Genomic DNA, 15,275 nt, shown 5'->3' on the forward strand with positions numbered 1-15,275 from the left:
TAGGCATGTCTTAGTTCAAAGGCTGGATACTCTAACATAAGAAATATTATTATAGGCACTTGATCTTCATGTATTTAATATTCACAATTTTAAATATACATTAGTAATCATAAAAACCCATGAACTGCAATATACTGTAAATCAACTGGGTCAAAAAACAGAATCGTATGTTATTTGGCTTATGGAGGAAGAGAAAATACAGCTAATGACTAAACCTAGTAATCCATCCATTATGGGTTATGCAAATAATAAAAGTTTTAACTTTTTGGTGGGGAGAAAAATAACCCTTCAAAAGTCCAACCAGCCATAGTGATAAGGAAACTAATGGTAAAACTAATGAATCTAGCAAGTCCAGAACATTCTTAAGTAGAAACTGGAGCTATACTTCCCTCCATTTAGTAGGGGAAACCATGTGGTCCTGGTGAAACATTCTTATCTGGGATTTCCCAGAAATTACATAACCTTTCCAAATTATCAAGATCTATCAGACTGTTTTTTGGTTTTTTGTTTGTTTGTTTTTTGAGGGACAGGGTCTTACTCTGTTGCCCAGATTGGAGCACAGTGGCACAACCCCAGCTCACTGCAGCCTCAACTTCCTGGACTAAAGCTATCCCCTCACCTCAGCCTCCTGAGTAGCTTGGGAATACAGGTGTGTACCACCACACCTTACTAATTTTTTTTGGTGGGGAGGATTGGAGAGATAAAGTCTCACTATGTTGCCTAGACTGGTCTTAAACTCCTGGGCTCAAGCGATCTTCATGCCCTGGTCTCCCAAAGTGGTGGAATTATAGGCATGAGCCACCATGCCTGGCTTGAGCTCTTATTTGCTCTAAAATTGTTTTAAGTTTCAGTTGTAAAAATCATTCCTGCATTTCCTTTTTGCATTTTTGTGGCAGTCAAAATCAGACTAAACTGAACATCAAGAAAAACACTGACAAGAACATGTTACCAAAAAAAAATGTATGAAGAGAACATAAGGAATGCAGTAGTCTCTCTGCTATAGCTGGTGATAATGGAAGTTTCAAGGATTATGAATTGGGAGAAATTTTTTTAAATACATACATATACAGATGCAGAAATAAGTAATCATATCACACACACACACAAACATAAATGTTTCAGGCCTAATTATTCATTTATTTATGTTAAAAATTACTGACCACCTTGTGTATGCCAAGTACTGTCTTCAGAGACTCAGCACTGAACAAATCTAACAAAGTTCTTCATGGAGCCTGTGTTGTACTTGGGAATGGATGGAGACAGATGATCAAAAATTAATATAAAATATAACATTAGGTGGTGTTAAGAACAATGAAGAAAAATAAAGGAGAAGAAGAAGACAGTAACAGGGAGATATTTTGGCAGCAGTGGTCGGAGAAGGCTTCTCTTAGGAAGCGCGTCTGGGCAGAGTCCACAGTCAAGCAAGGGAGCAGGCCCGTGTGCACCCCACAGGTGAAGGAAGAGCCACGCCCACAGGTCAGCACGACTCTGAGTTTGGAATGTGCAGGCAGGTCGCTGGCGTCGCTGAGTTACACAATCTGAGTGGGACAAGGGGCCAGGCAAGAATTCTGGGCATAAGGGTGGCGTAATTTCTGCCCTAACAGGATCATTCTGGCTACAAAGTGGAAAGCTGACATTAGAGGAACAAAAACATAAACAAGAAGATTGGCTAAAACCCCTGCAATAGACAGGCAAAGCGGGTGGTGGTTTGGCCAGAGAGTAACAGCAGTGGACACAGAGGACCAAATTTTCAGATTCTGGTTTTATTTTGAAAGTAAAGATGACAGGATTGTTGACAGACTGAATGCAGGGTTTTGAGAGAAAGATAAGTACCAGGAATGACAATTTGGCTCTTGCCTTACCCACCCAATAACTACATATAACATTCACTAAGAAGAAATGTCAGGAAGGAACAAGTTAAAGGATGGCAAGAAATCAAGACCTTGATTTGATACACATTATGTTTCAGATGCCGACTCAGACACTTCAGATGTCATCAAAGTGAAGGTAGCTAGTAAGCAATTGGATATCCAGGTCCCGGGGGGAAGTACTAATAAATCCAATGGAGACTGGCTGGGCAGTGGCTCACCCTGTAATCCCAGCATTCTGGGTGGTGCAGCTAAGAGGATCACTTGAGCCCAGGAGTTCACAAAAAGCCTGGGCAACACAGTGAGACCCTGTCTCTACAAAACATTAAAGAATTAGCCAGGCATGGTGACACATGCCTATAGTCCCAGTAACTTGAGAGGCTGAGGCAGGAGGATCACTTGAGCCCAGAAGTTTGAGGAAGCAGTGAGTTATGATCATGTCACTGCACCCCAGCATGGGTGACTGAGACCTCAACTCTAAAAATAAATCAATAAGCTAATCCAGTGGAGATCACACACACACACACACACACACACACACACACACACGTAGATATATGAAGAAATATGTGTGTGTGTGAAGGCTGCATGAAACTTCAAAAAGGATAACAGAGGAGAAGGGAGAAGAGAAACTTGAACATCATGTTGTATCTACTTCAGCACCATTTGAAAATTTGGTAATGAAAATGTATTACTTTAGTAATAAAAAGGGGCACTTCTTTTGTATTCCCTCAAATAAAATAAAATGCTGATGGGGGAATAAACTCAGAGAAATATAAAGATAGTAGAAGACCACTGTGAAAACAACACTAAGAGGCCATCAATGTTAACTTGTGGATTACTACCTTCCAGGACTTTTTCCTGGGCATTTCTGGGCATTTCTTTTCTAAAATACACTTTCTTTTTGCTTATTTGTTTTAACACGTGTAGGATGATGGCACTTAAAGATGGCAGCCACAGAATTCAGACCATGTTTCTGTTTTTAATTTTAAGTGTTCATGCTTTTAGAGTGTGCTCTACTCATCATCAGGGTGCCCCTACTACTCCCCACCACTTTATACCCCAACTCATTTATCCAGGGCACCACCTGGCATCTGACGACGTCTGTGCTTTCTGTCCCTCCTCCTCAGAGATTTGTGTTTGGACTCTCCCTTACAAAACCATAAGCTGTTTTCACTTCATAAAGAATTATTTATAAACTCAATCTCTAAATGGTCATATTTATACATAATTCTTTACGTATATTTCTGGTTTAGCATCGTATCTTCTACAAAGTATGTTTTAGAACCACCTCAAGAAGTCACGGTCTAGAAACCAACATAGTGGGGACTCTGACTCAAAATACTGACCATGGCCAGCATAATTCTGGACACTGGGGACTTGGTGAGAATAAGACCGATATTCTTGCCCTTACGGGCCTTACATTTTAGTGCCTGTGAGTTGGGCACAGAGTGACAGATACAAATATTTTAAACATAACTTCAGATATTGAGATGGACATTGAATAAAATAATAACATGTGAGAACATAACCAGAAGTAGAGGGAGAGGAGATGAAGAGAGGGAATGCAATTTAGGTAGATGGCCAGAGAAAGCCTCCTGCAGAAATGACATTTAAGCCAAAGATGCAGTGAAGAGACAGAATCAAGCATATATCCCAGAGAAGACCAACCAAGTACAACAAACAAGAAACACAGAAGCCCTGAAATGGGAAGGAGCTCAGCTCAGCATATTAGGAGGATAGAAGGAAGGCACTGTGGCTGGAACATCACAGGAAGGGGTGGGGGCAGATCAGAGATGACTTCACTGGCCACAGTAAAGAATCTAGATCTGTATTCCAACTGTAATAAGAAATTGCTGTAAATTTATAAGTAGAAACACAATAGATCATTTAGGCTTAGAGATTAGTACAGTAGTTATACAGAGAATAGAACAAAAGGCGCAAAAGTAACAGCAGAGAAAGCTGCTAAAAGGCTGCGACTCTATCCAGTCAAGAGATATCGGTGGCTTGAAACAGCATTTTAATAGCTGTGGTGGTGAAAAGTGTTCAGATTCAGGATATATTTTGGCAGTAAGATCAACAGCCCTTGCTAATGGAGTCAGGATTCTGAGACTGAGTGAACTATCCATACCCGAGCGACTCAAGTCTCACCACGGACCTTCTCAACACTCACCATGCTGGGCTGTGTCCAGAGGGTGCAGGCAACAATTACTTGCAAAATCAATAATGAAATGTAAGGTGTATTGCATTCTCTCACTTACCCAAATTCGGATCAGGAGCCTGACGTTTCTTAATTTTAGCTTCAGATATAGCAGAATAATAGGCACAAGTCATCTTGATCAACCACGTTGCTCGAACCATTGGCACAGAATATTTAGCTAAATATGCAAAAACATCCTCTTTTTTACTAAGGATAGGAACCTAAAAAGAAACAACATAATATGTTTATAATAATCACATACTGTGTTCATCACTAGATAAACCTAAATAAAGGTGAAGCAAAAGAAAGAGGCTATAAGTTACCTGCTGGCTCTAAGAAAGTATATCCTTGATGGATTTTCAAATAGCGCATGCAGTTTTTTTTTTTTTTTTAAAGGAACATTTTAAGCCAATTTTCATTAAGAAAAAATAACCAAAACTAGGTTTAGCACAATATAAAAGTTTCATTAGTTGTCCTTTCTATTTTTTAAAAAATAAATGATTTTCAGATTCTCAGATGCTGAGAGCTACTCATCTTATCAAAAGAGCAAGGAAAAATAATTTCATGACAGTCCTCCAAAGAATTTATCTCAAAATTGGAAGGGACAGACCAAGTGAAAATTGCTCCTACTCCATATTTTATCCAGAACTTTTTTTGTGTGTGTACAAAGCTTTCTGATTAACATTTCATAAGAGTAACAATTTCCAGAAAGCTTCTGAAAGTGACATTAGTCCAAACTTTAAAAGAGAGGCTACAATGACGGATCAGTGTATCTGCCTAATAAACACTGAGCCAGAAATAGCTAGGTAATTAATTTACTGGTTGAAATTAGGCACTTGAGGCAGTTAATTATGTCTTCCAGACCACAAAGGTACTATTTAGCAAATTAGTATCCCAATGTACCACTGAATGGTTTGAAAGAGTTAATTCATTCTTCTAGTATCCCTCATAAATATCCTAAGAATAGCCCATTCATCTATATCATCTATTCAAGTTTATGAATATAAAGGAAGAAAAACAGTGAACAAAGACTACATTAGCCATGATGCAGCAGGATGAGAGCAATGAGACTGAGGGGCGAGGACATCCTCCACGCCAGCCATGACCCCCTCTGTACTCCACTCCTGAATGAAGCCTGTTTGGCTAAGCCCTTCACTCCTGGGATCCTCATTTATGAACTGTGTTATTAACATCAACCCTGTCCACCTCACAGGGTAGTTAAAAGGATAAAGCAAAACAATTACATGAATCAAAATTATAATGATTATTTTGTTGTCAGTTCCAAGGATTTCTCCATGCCAACCAAAGTGCTTTCAGGTCATGGATGTGACCCTTTCTTAGAGGATCTGGAACAACACTACTATAAATACCAAGAGCCCTGGTCTCTCTGTCCCAAACTCTTACTTGATTTTGTGAAAATCAAGGCTTCAAACCAGCTAACTGATTCATACAGCATGGCATTTTTCTCTTAACCAAATCCTCACTCATAACAGTGGTATCTGTGCACTGACATGTCACAAATTTGACTATTCACACACTTGGTACAAAGTGTGATCCTAGAATAATTTTTTAAGAGCTAATTATTTTAGTGTGTGGCCCTTAAAAACAAGCAAACTATTTCACCTGGCCTTGCCAAAGAATTATAAAGTTTTCCAATGCTGAAGGAAAAGCTGTTTGGGTTGCACATTAAGAAGCAATGTATAGGCCCTGCACAGTGGTTCAGGACTATAATACCAGCACTTTGGGAAGCAGAGGCAGGTGGATCACTTGAGCCTATCAATTTGAGACCAGCCTGGGCAGCATGGCAAAACCTTACTAAAAATATAAAAATCAAGCAGGTGCAGTGGCACACACCTGTAGTCCCAGCTACTCAGGAGGCTGAAGTGGCAGAATTGCTTGAGCCTGGGAGGTAGAGGTTGCAGTGAGCCAAGATCACGCCACTGCACTCCAGTCTGGGCAATACAGCGAGACGATGTCTCAAAAAAAAAAAAAAAAATGCAGTATATCCACATACATATTTCATGGGCAATTGAAGAGACTAGTCATCTACAGTTCCTGCCTTGGGTGCTGACTTCAGAACACAGACCCCATGACAGAGGCAATTACACTGCACCCAACACAACTAAATGGGAGATAAAAGTCACATAGGCCAAAGCTAGAAGGCTTCCTCTCTGCAGACCAGATACTAAATTGTATCTCTTTTAGACAAAAAAGACACAATTTAACAGGAACATTTCCTGAAAATGAGGCTTACAAGGCACATCTCTCATGGAGCACAAGGCTCTTGGCATACTGGCTATCATTTAAGTCAGGGACAAGAAAAGCGCAGAGTTCAATATTCAGTTCAAGACCTGAGTAGCTGCTTTTCACCAGAATGTACAGTGTGGTGCCAGTGAGTTAAATTTTCATTGTCAAGGTGAGGCTGTCTCTCATTCAGACATGCCAAAAGGTTATATAGATCAAGGCCTAAAACATAAACAAGTGCAAGTTAGCATCTCCAAAAGAGTCACTACTAGTAGTTATCTTTCATAGATGCCTAAAGGATTTCCTTTGAACTACAATTGGCAGAGGGGAAAAAATAAAACATCTGAACTTGTGAAATGTTTAGATGAGACAGCAAACAAAACTCAGCACAGATCTTACATTAACAGCACAATGCAAACCTCTACCTCACTGTCCGTACTAGCAGAACCCCATGAGAACTGGTTGATGCAACTCAAGACTTCGGAATTCAGAAGAACGTATGTGAAAGAAGTTACTCAATTAAGAAAGCAGACCAACCAGACACATATTAATAATTTTGTCAAATCTAGTTGGGCCAACTCAGAAAGATAAATACGTTTATATTGACTAAAGTATTGACTTCCTCACCTTGTTGCATTACATGTTTTTCAGTAAAGAATACATGTGATTTTAAATGATAGCTAAAACTTGGCAATCACAGGGCAGCTGTCTGGTTCTAAATCAAGCCACAGCTGCATCTAAGTACAGAAAGAAAATTAAGACACCTAGCATGTGCTGGTTTTTAATCCACAGAAGGGTGTCCTATCACCTTTCTCCTTGGATGCACATTATCACTGCATCCTCTATTTGCTAAGCAAGAGTAAACGCAAAAGAAAATTTCACAGACCGCAGTAATTAAAGTCACCTGAAGGGAACAGGTGAGAGTTAATGAACTGTTCAAGACCTGGAAGAATATCCCTAGATGCCAGAAGTCTATTTTTCTAAATCGATCTATAATTGTGATTGAGTTAAAAGGTCCTTTACAAGCCTCTGTGGATAAGGCCTTGGCACGCTATGAAGCTTCACAGTAGCAGAAAACCAGGTATTGAAACATGATCCATACAGGAAACCATCATGAACTCAAGATAAGATTTCAAAGATGACTCAGGATCTTAGCAGGTAAACCCAGGCTTTCTAACTTAAGCCATCGCACAGATGAATACCAAAAATTAAAGAAGTATTTGAACTCTCTAATATGAAGAACATGCAGGGAATGCATTGCTTTACCCCATTCTAAAAGAGATTTCACCATCTCAAGAGGATGATATGCTGAGGAGGGAAGGGAAAGGATTCTTGAAATGCCCAAGAAAGGAATATTTCAAGGTATATTTAATCGTTTTATAAAGAAAACATCTTCAAGTTTACAAAGAATTAACATCAGGGCTTACCTGAGGAACACCTGACTTGGCCAGAGGCAGCTCCTAATAAAGAAAGAAGAATAATGGCTAATACACTGCACCATGATTCACCTTCCTCCTACAAGAGGAGAAACCACTACTCCCCTAAAGCAAGGGCATCAACTCCTCAAGAGTAGCAAATCCCAAATATGCACTCTACAAACTTATGAAAAAAAGAAAAACTAAATGGAAAGATGTCAGGCTGGCAACATGGAAAGTATGAACAGTTAGTCAAAAGCCATCAAATATTGAAGGATGACCTATGACTTACATGGCCTTCAGATACAATTCACAGGCCACAGTGGGACCACAAAGTAAATATTCACCACTGGAGAAGAAGTCATACATGGTTCAACCTGGATTGAGACAGTGGTACTAACTGAATGGTAAGAGGTGGTTATGCTGACTGTACACTCTTTGAAGATTTCAGTTGCCTTTCACCACTGAAATCTACGCAAGGCAATACAACGTTATGACATTAAGGCAAAATAAAGCCAATAGAAGCTACAGACACTATTTTCAAAGAGCTGCTTTGGAAAATAGGCAAATATACAAAAGAGCTCCTCTATAAACTGGGCCTGCACCAAGCTGATAAGGAAAACTTAACACTAAGAACAGAAGACAGGCACTACTAACACTAAAGGGCCTTAGGAGAGATAAGAAAAGATCCCTGGGATTATTTCAAAGTTGTGCAAGAAATCAGAGATCAGGACTATGAGCAAGGTATCTAGTTTCTTATATAAATTTCAAGAGGTATCTTATATTGTTTGGACCACGAGACTGTTGAATCTGTGTATTATTTCCCACTTGAGGAAAATGACCAAAGGCAAAGATTTTAAAAGAACCTCCCACATCCCCTCCCCTATAAAAAAAGCTAGAAGCTATGAATAAACCTGCCCATTTTGTTCTAAAAATTTTTCAAAGAACAAGCACACATAGAATCACAATCTTTATCTCGCTTGGTAGGAAGGAGACAGCTTGAAGCATTTGGATGGGTACTTTTAAAGACAAGAAAATAACCTCAAAGCAAGAATCTTTTTAACAAATCTTGGACATCTTGGCCTAAGAAAACTGGAAATGTAATTTTTTTTAATGCAGTCTTCTTGTCTGTTCTCGATTTTAAAATCTTGTCTACCTAAAATCCACATAAACAGCTTGATATGTGGAATGTTTAGGGATTTATAGATGTCCTAGGCACCACATGCAATCAAACAAAAGGGGAAAACAGCAAGGGGTGGCACCCACCTGGTACCACAAACCTGCCATTGGGCTTGCAGTCTCAAAAAGAACTGGGAAAAACAAAAATATACTTGAACATTATCCCAAACAGCTGATTGTAAGACCATAACTAAAACAATGTTAAGAAATATTTGATACCTTTTTTGCCAAAATAGAAAGCGGCTTATTTCCTGCTAAGTCAGAAAACCAACTATGAATTGCACTCTGGGATCGAGCAGTAACCAGCCAATAATTATCTTTAGCATTAACTTGTGGTTTCTTCTTTCCCGTGTCCTGGAAAGTGTTAAGCTTCAGTTTCTCAGCTAATATGCTGCTAAAATAAGCTCCAATCTGTGGAAAGAAGAGAAAAAAAGGGAAAGTTAAGACAATAAGCAAATAGCTTAGTACTGTACATTAGTATTTTATCTTTATTGTTTCAACTGAAAATCTTCATACAGCCCATCAGAAATTAAATTGGGAATTTAAGTCTTTGAAGCCAAGAGATGTGATTTCCTTACACTAACTATGATACACAGCACCTTTATACCACTATTCACAAGTAGTTTGGCAGAGGGGGGCGAGGGGGGCCTTTGGAAATCTCTGCTAAGATGAAATTAATTACATCCTGAATAAATTTCAGTAGAATGGGTTCTGCTTTAATCCTTCAGCTGCTCTTTCTCCTTTCTAATACTACACACCCGTCAGGAGAGAATGCTTTCCCTGAGGGAAGAAAGCCTAGTAATCATTCAGTAATCATTCTTTTTCTTGTTTCATCTTAATAGCACTTATTTTTGGAAAGGAAACTCGGTATTTACACTCAATGCTTTTAAACAAAGAATCTAGAGAAATTTAATTTATTTAAATGGCAAATTACAAAAGATTCAATTAAATTTGGTATTCAACATTTTTTATTGGGCTGCCAATTTCACAACTACAAATGTTTCAAGAAAAAGCTAGTATTACCTGCTCTGAATGACGCAAAGTGGCAGAGAAAGCTACTGTGAATTACTGTATCGTTTTCATGTTAACCAAATTAAAAGATGGACAAGGAAAAAAGAAAGGAACAGGAAAGAACTAACAAGAAGGCAGAGAACAAAGTAATAGCTAAAAATTTAGTGAATCTCACTGGGTGTGGTGGCTCACACCTGTAATCACGGCACTTTGGGAAGCCAAGGCAGGTGGATCACCTGAGGTCAAGAGTTCGAGACCAGCCTGGCCAATATGGTGAAACCCCGTCTCTTCTTAAAAAAAAAAAAAAAAAAAAAAATACTAAATTGGCCTGGCATGCGCCTATAATCCCAGTTCCTCGGGAGGCTGAGGCATGAGAATCACTTGAACCCAGGAGCCAGAGGTTGCAGTGAGCCAAGATCACACCACTATACTCCAGCCTGGATGACAGAGTGAGACTCCATCTCAAAAAAAAAAAAAAAAAAAAATTCAGTCAATCTATAGAAAATCTGTTGGAATTTTTTCAAGAATCCTATCAAAGCATCACATTTCAGACTCTGGGAGTTCTTTAATAAGATGATGCAGTTAATTTCTGATAAATACCCCCAATGAAGTTAGCAAACAGTGGTAACCATGACTAAAATAAAATACTTACCCTGATGAAGCAAAATAAGAATCACCACCTTAACTAATGAGTCAATAAACAATTAGTCTACAGGTTGAAACACAGTTCTAAGCCATTAGCCAAGTTCATCTATAGGGTGAAAAGCCTGAAGTTCTTTGATCTTTGTGATTGGTGTAAGGACAAGAAGTCTGGTTTTGGTGTGTTAATGTAATACAATAATAAAAATCAGAATAAGTAGAAAAGGAGTCTGTCTTTTTTTTTATGCAAACAACTTCACCGCAGTTTGTGATTTCTTTTAAAGCAAATATTTGCAGGATGTCCACACAGTGAATAAATTAAGTGCAAAAATGTAGCAGAATCAGCTGTTTGGAAACAAGCAGCCAGTAGCAGCCAACTGCTTAATTTTAAATTTCTCAATTGATATTTGGTCTTTGCACCAAGAGCACAAAACACCTACGGCTGCAGATTGCTATATATTCAAAAGGTCTCTTATTTGTAATTATGTTTAAGTATTTAATAATAATAAACAGAGCTCTAAAAGCGAAAAAAGTAGTGTGAGCAATCTATTTTATAATTATATTCTCCTACATACTTAATGACAGCAATGGAACAGTGACTGCATGTGTATATATTAATTCCTGCTAACAAGCCCTTGTAAACAAATGCCTACTGTTAACAAAGTCAAAATTCCCAAGAAAGCAAAACACTAGAAAATATACATTAGGTCTCCAAAAAAGGTCAAAACATGATAACATTTAATTGCCATAGCAATACATATTATTCAGAAATCAACCCACAAATACAATAAAAAGCAAAGAGCCACCTCATTCCCAAGTCCCAATGCCTACCTCCAAGTAAACAATTTGATTCATTTCTTATGTGTCCTTCCATTGTTTCCTTATATGGATACAGGAGAGTAAACACACATCTATTGTTTTTCTCTTCCTTGTATGTATAACTCATTATGCATACTTAGTAAATGTCTGAGACCCTTCCTTATCTGTACACAGAAAGCTTCTTCATTTTTATAGACACATAACAATGTACTGTCTGGATATACATTTAATCAAGTTACCATTAATGGACAGCATTTGTTCCAAAATTTTGCTATTACAAATCACACTAAAATGAGTAGCCTTTCACATCTGTTATTTCATACATAGCTAGAGCTTTAGGATAGACTTTCAGAATTCAGATTGTATAATTCTGCAATTTTAATAAGCGTTGCCAAATTGCCCTCTAAAAGGTTTATATAATTGTGTACTCCTGCAAACAAGGTATAAGAGGTAAGGTGTTTTTTGTTTGGTTTTGGGTTTTTTTTTTTTTTTTTTTTTTGAGACAGAGTCTCACTCTGTTATCCAGACTAGAAGGCACTGGCGTGATTTTTGGCTCGCTGCAACCTCTGCCTCCTGGGTTCAAGAGATTCTCCTGCCTCAGCCTCTCAGAGTAGCTGGGATTACGGGTGCCCACTACCACACCCAGCTCCTTTTTATTTTTTACTTTTAGTAGAGACGGGGTTTCACCATGTTGGCCAGGCTGGTCTCGAACTCCTGACTTCAGGTGATCTGCACGCCTTGGCCTCCCAAATTGCTGGGATTACAGGTATGAGCCACCACACATGGACAGAGAAAAGGTTAAATTTAACATTTGTTTCCATCCATTCAAAGTTATTTTCAAAAATTAATTCATTTGATAAGAATGTGGGGAAAAAATTTAGGAGTTACATTATAATTCATGTATTTCATATTTATAAAATCAAATTCCCCTCAGAAGTCTTGGGTCCTTGAGTAAATCTCACAGAAAGGGTGGTAGCAGAAGTGTAATAGATGCTATTTCCATTTACTCAGTTATTTAAATTGACATAAAACTTGATACAACTGAACAATTTAGCAGTTCATATCAAGAGACATAAAGTATTAATACTCTCTATTATGGACTAAATTGTACATCCTCAAAATTCATCTTCAAGCCTTAACCCTCAGTGTGACTGTATTTGGAGATAGGGCCTTAAGGAGGTAATTAAGGTTAAATAAGGTGATAGGACTGGGCCCTAATCCAGTAGGACTTTATGAGAATAAGAGACACCACAGAGGAACACACAAGGAGAAAAGACCATGTGAAGACACAGTGAGAAGGTGGCCACCTGCAAGCCAAGGAGAGAGGCATCTGGAGACACCAGACCTGCTGACACCTTATCTTGGACTTCCAGCCTTCAGATGGTGAGAAATTAAATTTCTGTTGTTTAAGACACCCAGTCTGAAGTATTTTGTTATAGCAGCCCTAGTACATTAATACACCCGTTAACCAAGTAGTAATACAACTCAGGGAATCTATCCTAAAGAACAAAAGTCATACTTTAAAGTATTACTACAGTTTCTTTATAAATAACCATGAGAAACTGGCAACAAACTAGCTGCTGTATATAGAGGTTTCAGTCAAGTACAGCACATACATCATGGAATTTTATCTAGCCATGAATTATTATTCATATGACTACTTCAGCCATAAGGAAAAGTGCATACAAAATAATGTTTCAATTTTTTAAAGCAGACCAACTAAGAAAGATAAGGCTCTGAGGCCGGGCGCAGTGGCTCACATCTGTAATCCCAGCACTTTGGGAGGCCAAGGCAGGCAGATCATTTAAGGTGAGGAATTTGAGACCATCTGGCCAACATGGTGAAACCCTGTCTCTACAAAAATACAAAAATTAGCCAGGTGTGGTGCCAGGCGCGGCCAGCTACTTGGGAGGCTGAGGCACAAGAATGGCTTAAACCAGAAAGGTAGAGGTTGCAGTGAGCGAAGATTGCACCACTGCACTCCAGCCTGGGCGACCGAGCCAGACTCCACCTTGTAAATCTGGTTTGGGAGAGAACAAGATAAATTTGGAATATGTCTCAAAAAAAAAAAAAAAACAGTTCTGGAAATGGATGGTGACAATGGTTGATGTTTGCGACAACAATGCGAAATATACTTAATGCCCAAGAACTATACACTTAAAAATGGTTAAATAGTAAAGGTTTTATCATAATTTTAAAAAAGGACCACAAATTACATATACATAATTGTGGTTTTAACATAAAAAATTGTACCAAAATTGAAAAAAGACAAAACTAAAAACATTGGGTTTGGTCAATAGGACTAGCTCTAGAAAATGTTTCTATTTTCTTTCACACCACTTAAGTAATATTTCAGTTGATAGGCCGGGCGCGGTGGCTCAAGCCTGTAATCCAGCACTTTGGGAGGCCGAGACGGGCGGATCACGAGGTCAGGAGATCAAGACCATCCTGGCTAACCCGGTGAAACCCCGTCTCTACTAAAAAATACAAAAAACTAGCCAGGCGAGGTGGCGGGCACCTGTAGTCCCAGCGACTCGGGAGGCTGAGGCAGGAGAATGGCGTAAACCCGGGAGGCGGAGCTTGCAGTGAGCTGAGATCCGGCCACTGCACTCCAGCCTGGGCGACAGAGGGAAACTCTGTCTCAAAAAAAAAATAAAAATAAAAATAAAAAAATAAACATCCTTAATATTTCAGTTGATAGTTTAACAACTTGTGTGCATATAAAGAGAGATCTGGAATGATACACAAACCATTAACATTTCTCTGGAGAAGGGAAAGGAAACAGAAATTCACCTGCATGTCTGATTTCATTTGTATGTATGTTTTTAATTTCACAAAAGTATTTTAATATCCAACTCAAAATATATGAAAAAAAACAAACCCTAAAAGATTACAGAGAAACGCAAACAATTCTATTTATATTCCTTTTTTTTTTTTTTTTTTTTTTTTTTTTTTTTGAGACGGAGTCTAGCTCTGTCACCCAGGCTGGAGTACTATGGCGCGATCTCAGCTCACTGCAACCTCTGCCTCCTGGGTTCAAGCGATTCTCCTGCCTCAGCCTCCCAAGTAGCTGGGATTACAGGTGCCTGCCACCACACCCAGCTAATTTTTGTATTTTTAGTAGAGACAGGGTTTCACCATGTTGGCCAGGCTGGTCTCAAACTCCTGACCTCAGGTGATCCACCTGCCTCGGCCTCCCCAAGTGCTGGGATTACAAGCGTGAGCCACCGCGCCTAACCTATATTACTAATTGATAAGATAAACACAGAGAAAAAGACATATAATTTTACAAAAAAATTTTTTGAGCACAACATTCTGAGTATATACTTTTAATGAAAGTTAGTCTAAGGGCAAAAAGTATTGTAGAAAAATTGCACATTTATTCAGTGGTTTTGTTGTTGGAGTGGCAATGAAGTATTTTATTCTGGAACTGTTTTATGTGTGTTGTAAGACAGAATAAATAAATATATATATTGATATTACTAAGAGCCAGAGTTCTCACTTTGGGAGAAGGGAGACCTAAAAATGGAATACGAAAAAGCAGGGGAAATACCCTGCAGCACTGGGCTAGAAATGGTAATAACAGGTAGGTAGAAAAAATATGTATCTATGTTTCCCATCTCTGTCCACTGAGAAAGCCTAGAAAGAATGACACTCCAGTAGCACTGAGCATCCATATCTGGTTTGGGAAAGAACAAGATAAACTTGAAATATGTTTTGGTGCCAAAAGTAGGGAAGTGCTCAAAGGATGACAAGGACATTTAACCAGCAGCCAGGTTAGCGGGGTCCCTACTAGCAGAACATGAGACAATTTGAGCATCAAAAAGAAAAATGAAGGTATGGATTATAACATATCAAATTAAAAGAAAAAAAAAAGAATCCAACGTGACACTAAAACCT

General features: G+C 38.6%; 1 protein-coding gene across 1 annotated transcript in view; it reads right to left on the reverse strand.

Annotated features, from left to right (window-relative positions):
* The window catches only part of LOC115896892 (mediator of RNA polymerase II transcription subunit 12-like protein), a 106,367-nt gene that overhangs the window by 59,436 nt on the left and 31,656 nt on the right, over positions 1–15,275 (reverse strand). The window contains exons 4-5 of the mRNA XM_030928695.1: positions 9,126–9,317; positions 4,130–4,289 (exon numbers count right to left, since the gene is read on the reverse strand). Coding sequence (XP_030784555.1) covers positions 4,130–4,289; positions 9,126–9,317 — 352 coding nt within the window. The remainder of the gene's footprint in view (positions 1–4,129; positions 4,290–9,125; positions 9,318–15,275) is intronic.

Source organism: Rhinopithecus roxellana, chromosome 1 (genome assembly GCF_007565055.1).
Source record: "Rhinopithecus roxellana isolate Shanxi Qingling chromosome 1, ASM756505v1, whole genome shotgun sequence".
Taxonomy (NCBI): Eukaryota; Metazoa; Chordata; class Mammalia; order Primates; family Cercopithecidae; genus Rhinopithecus; species Rhinopithecus roxellana.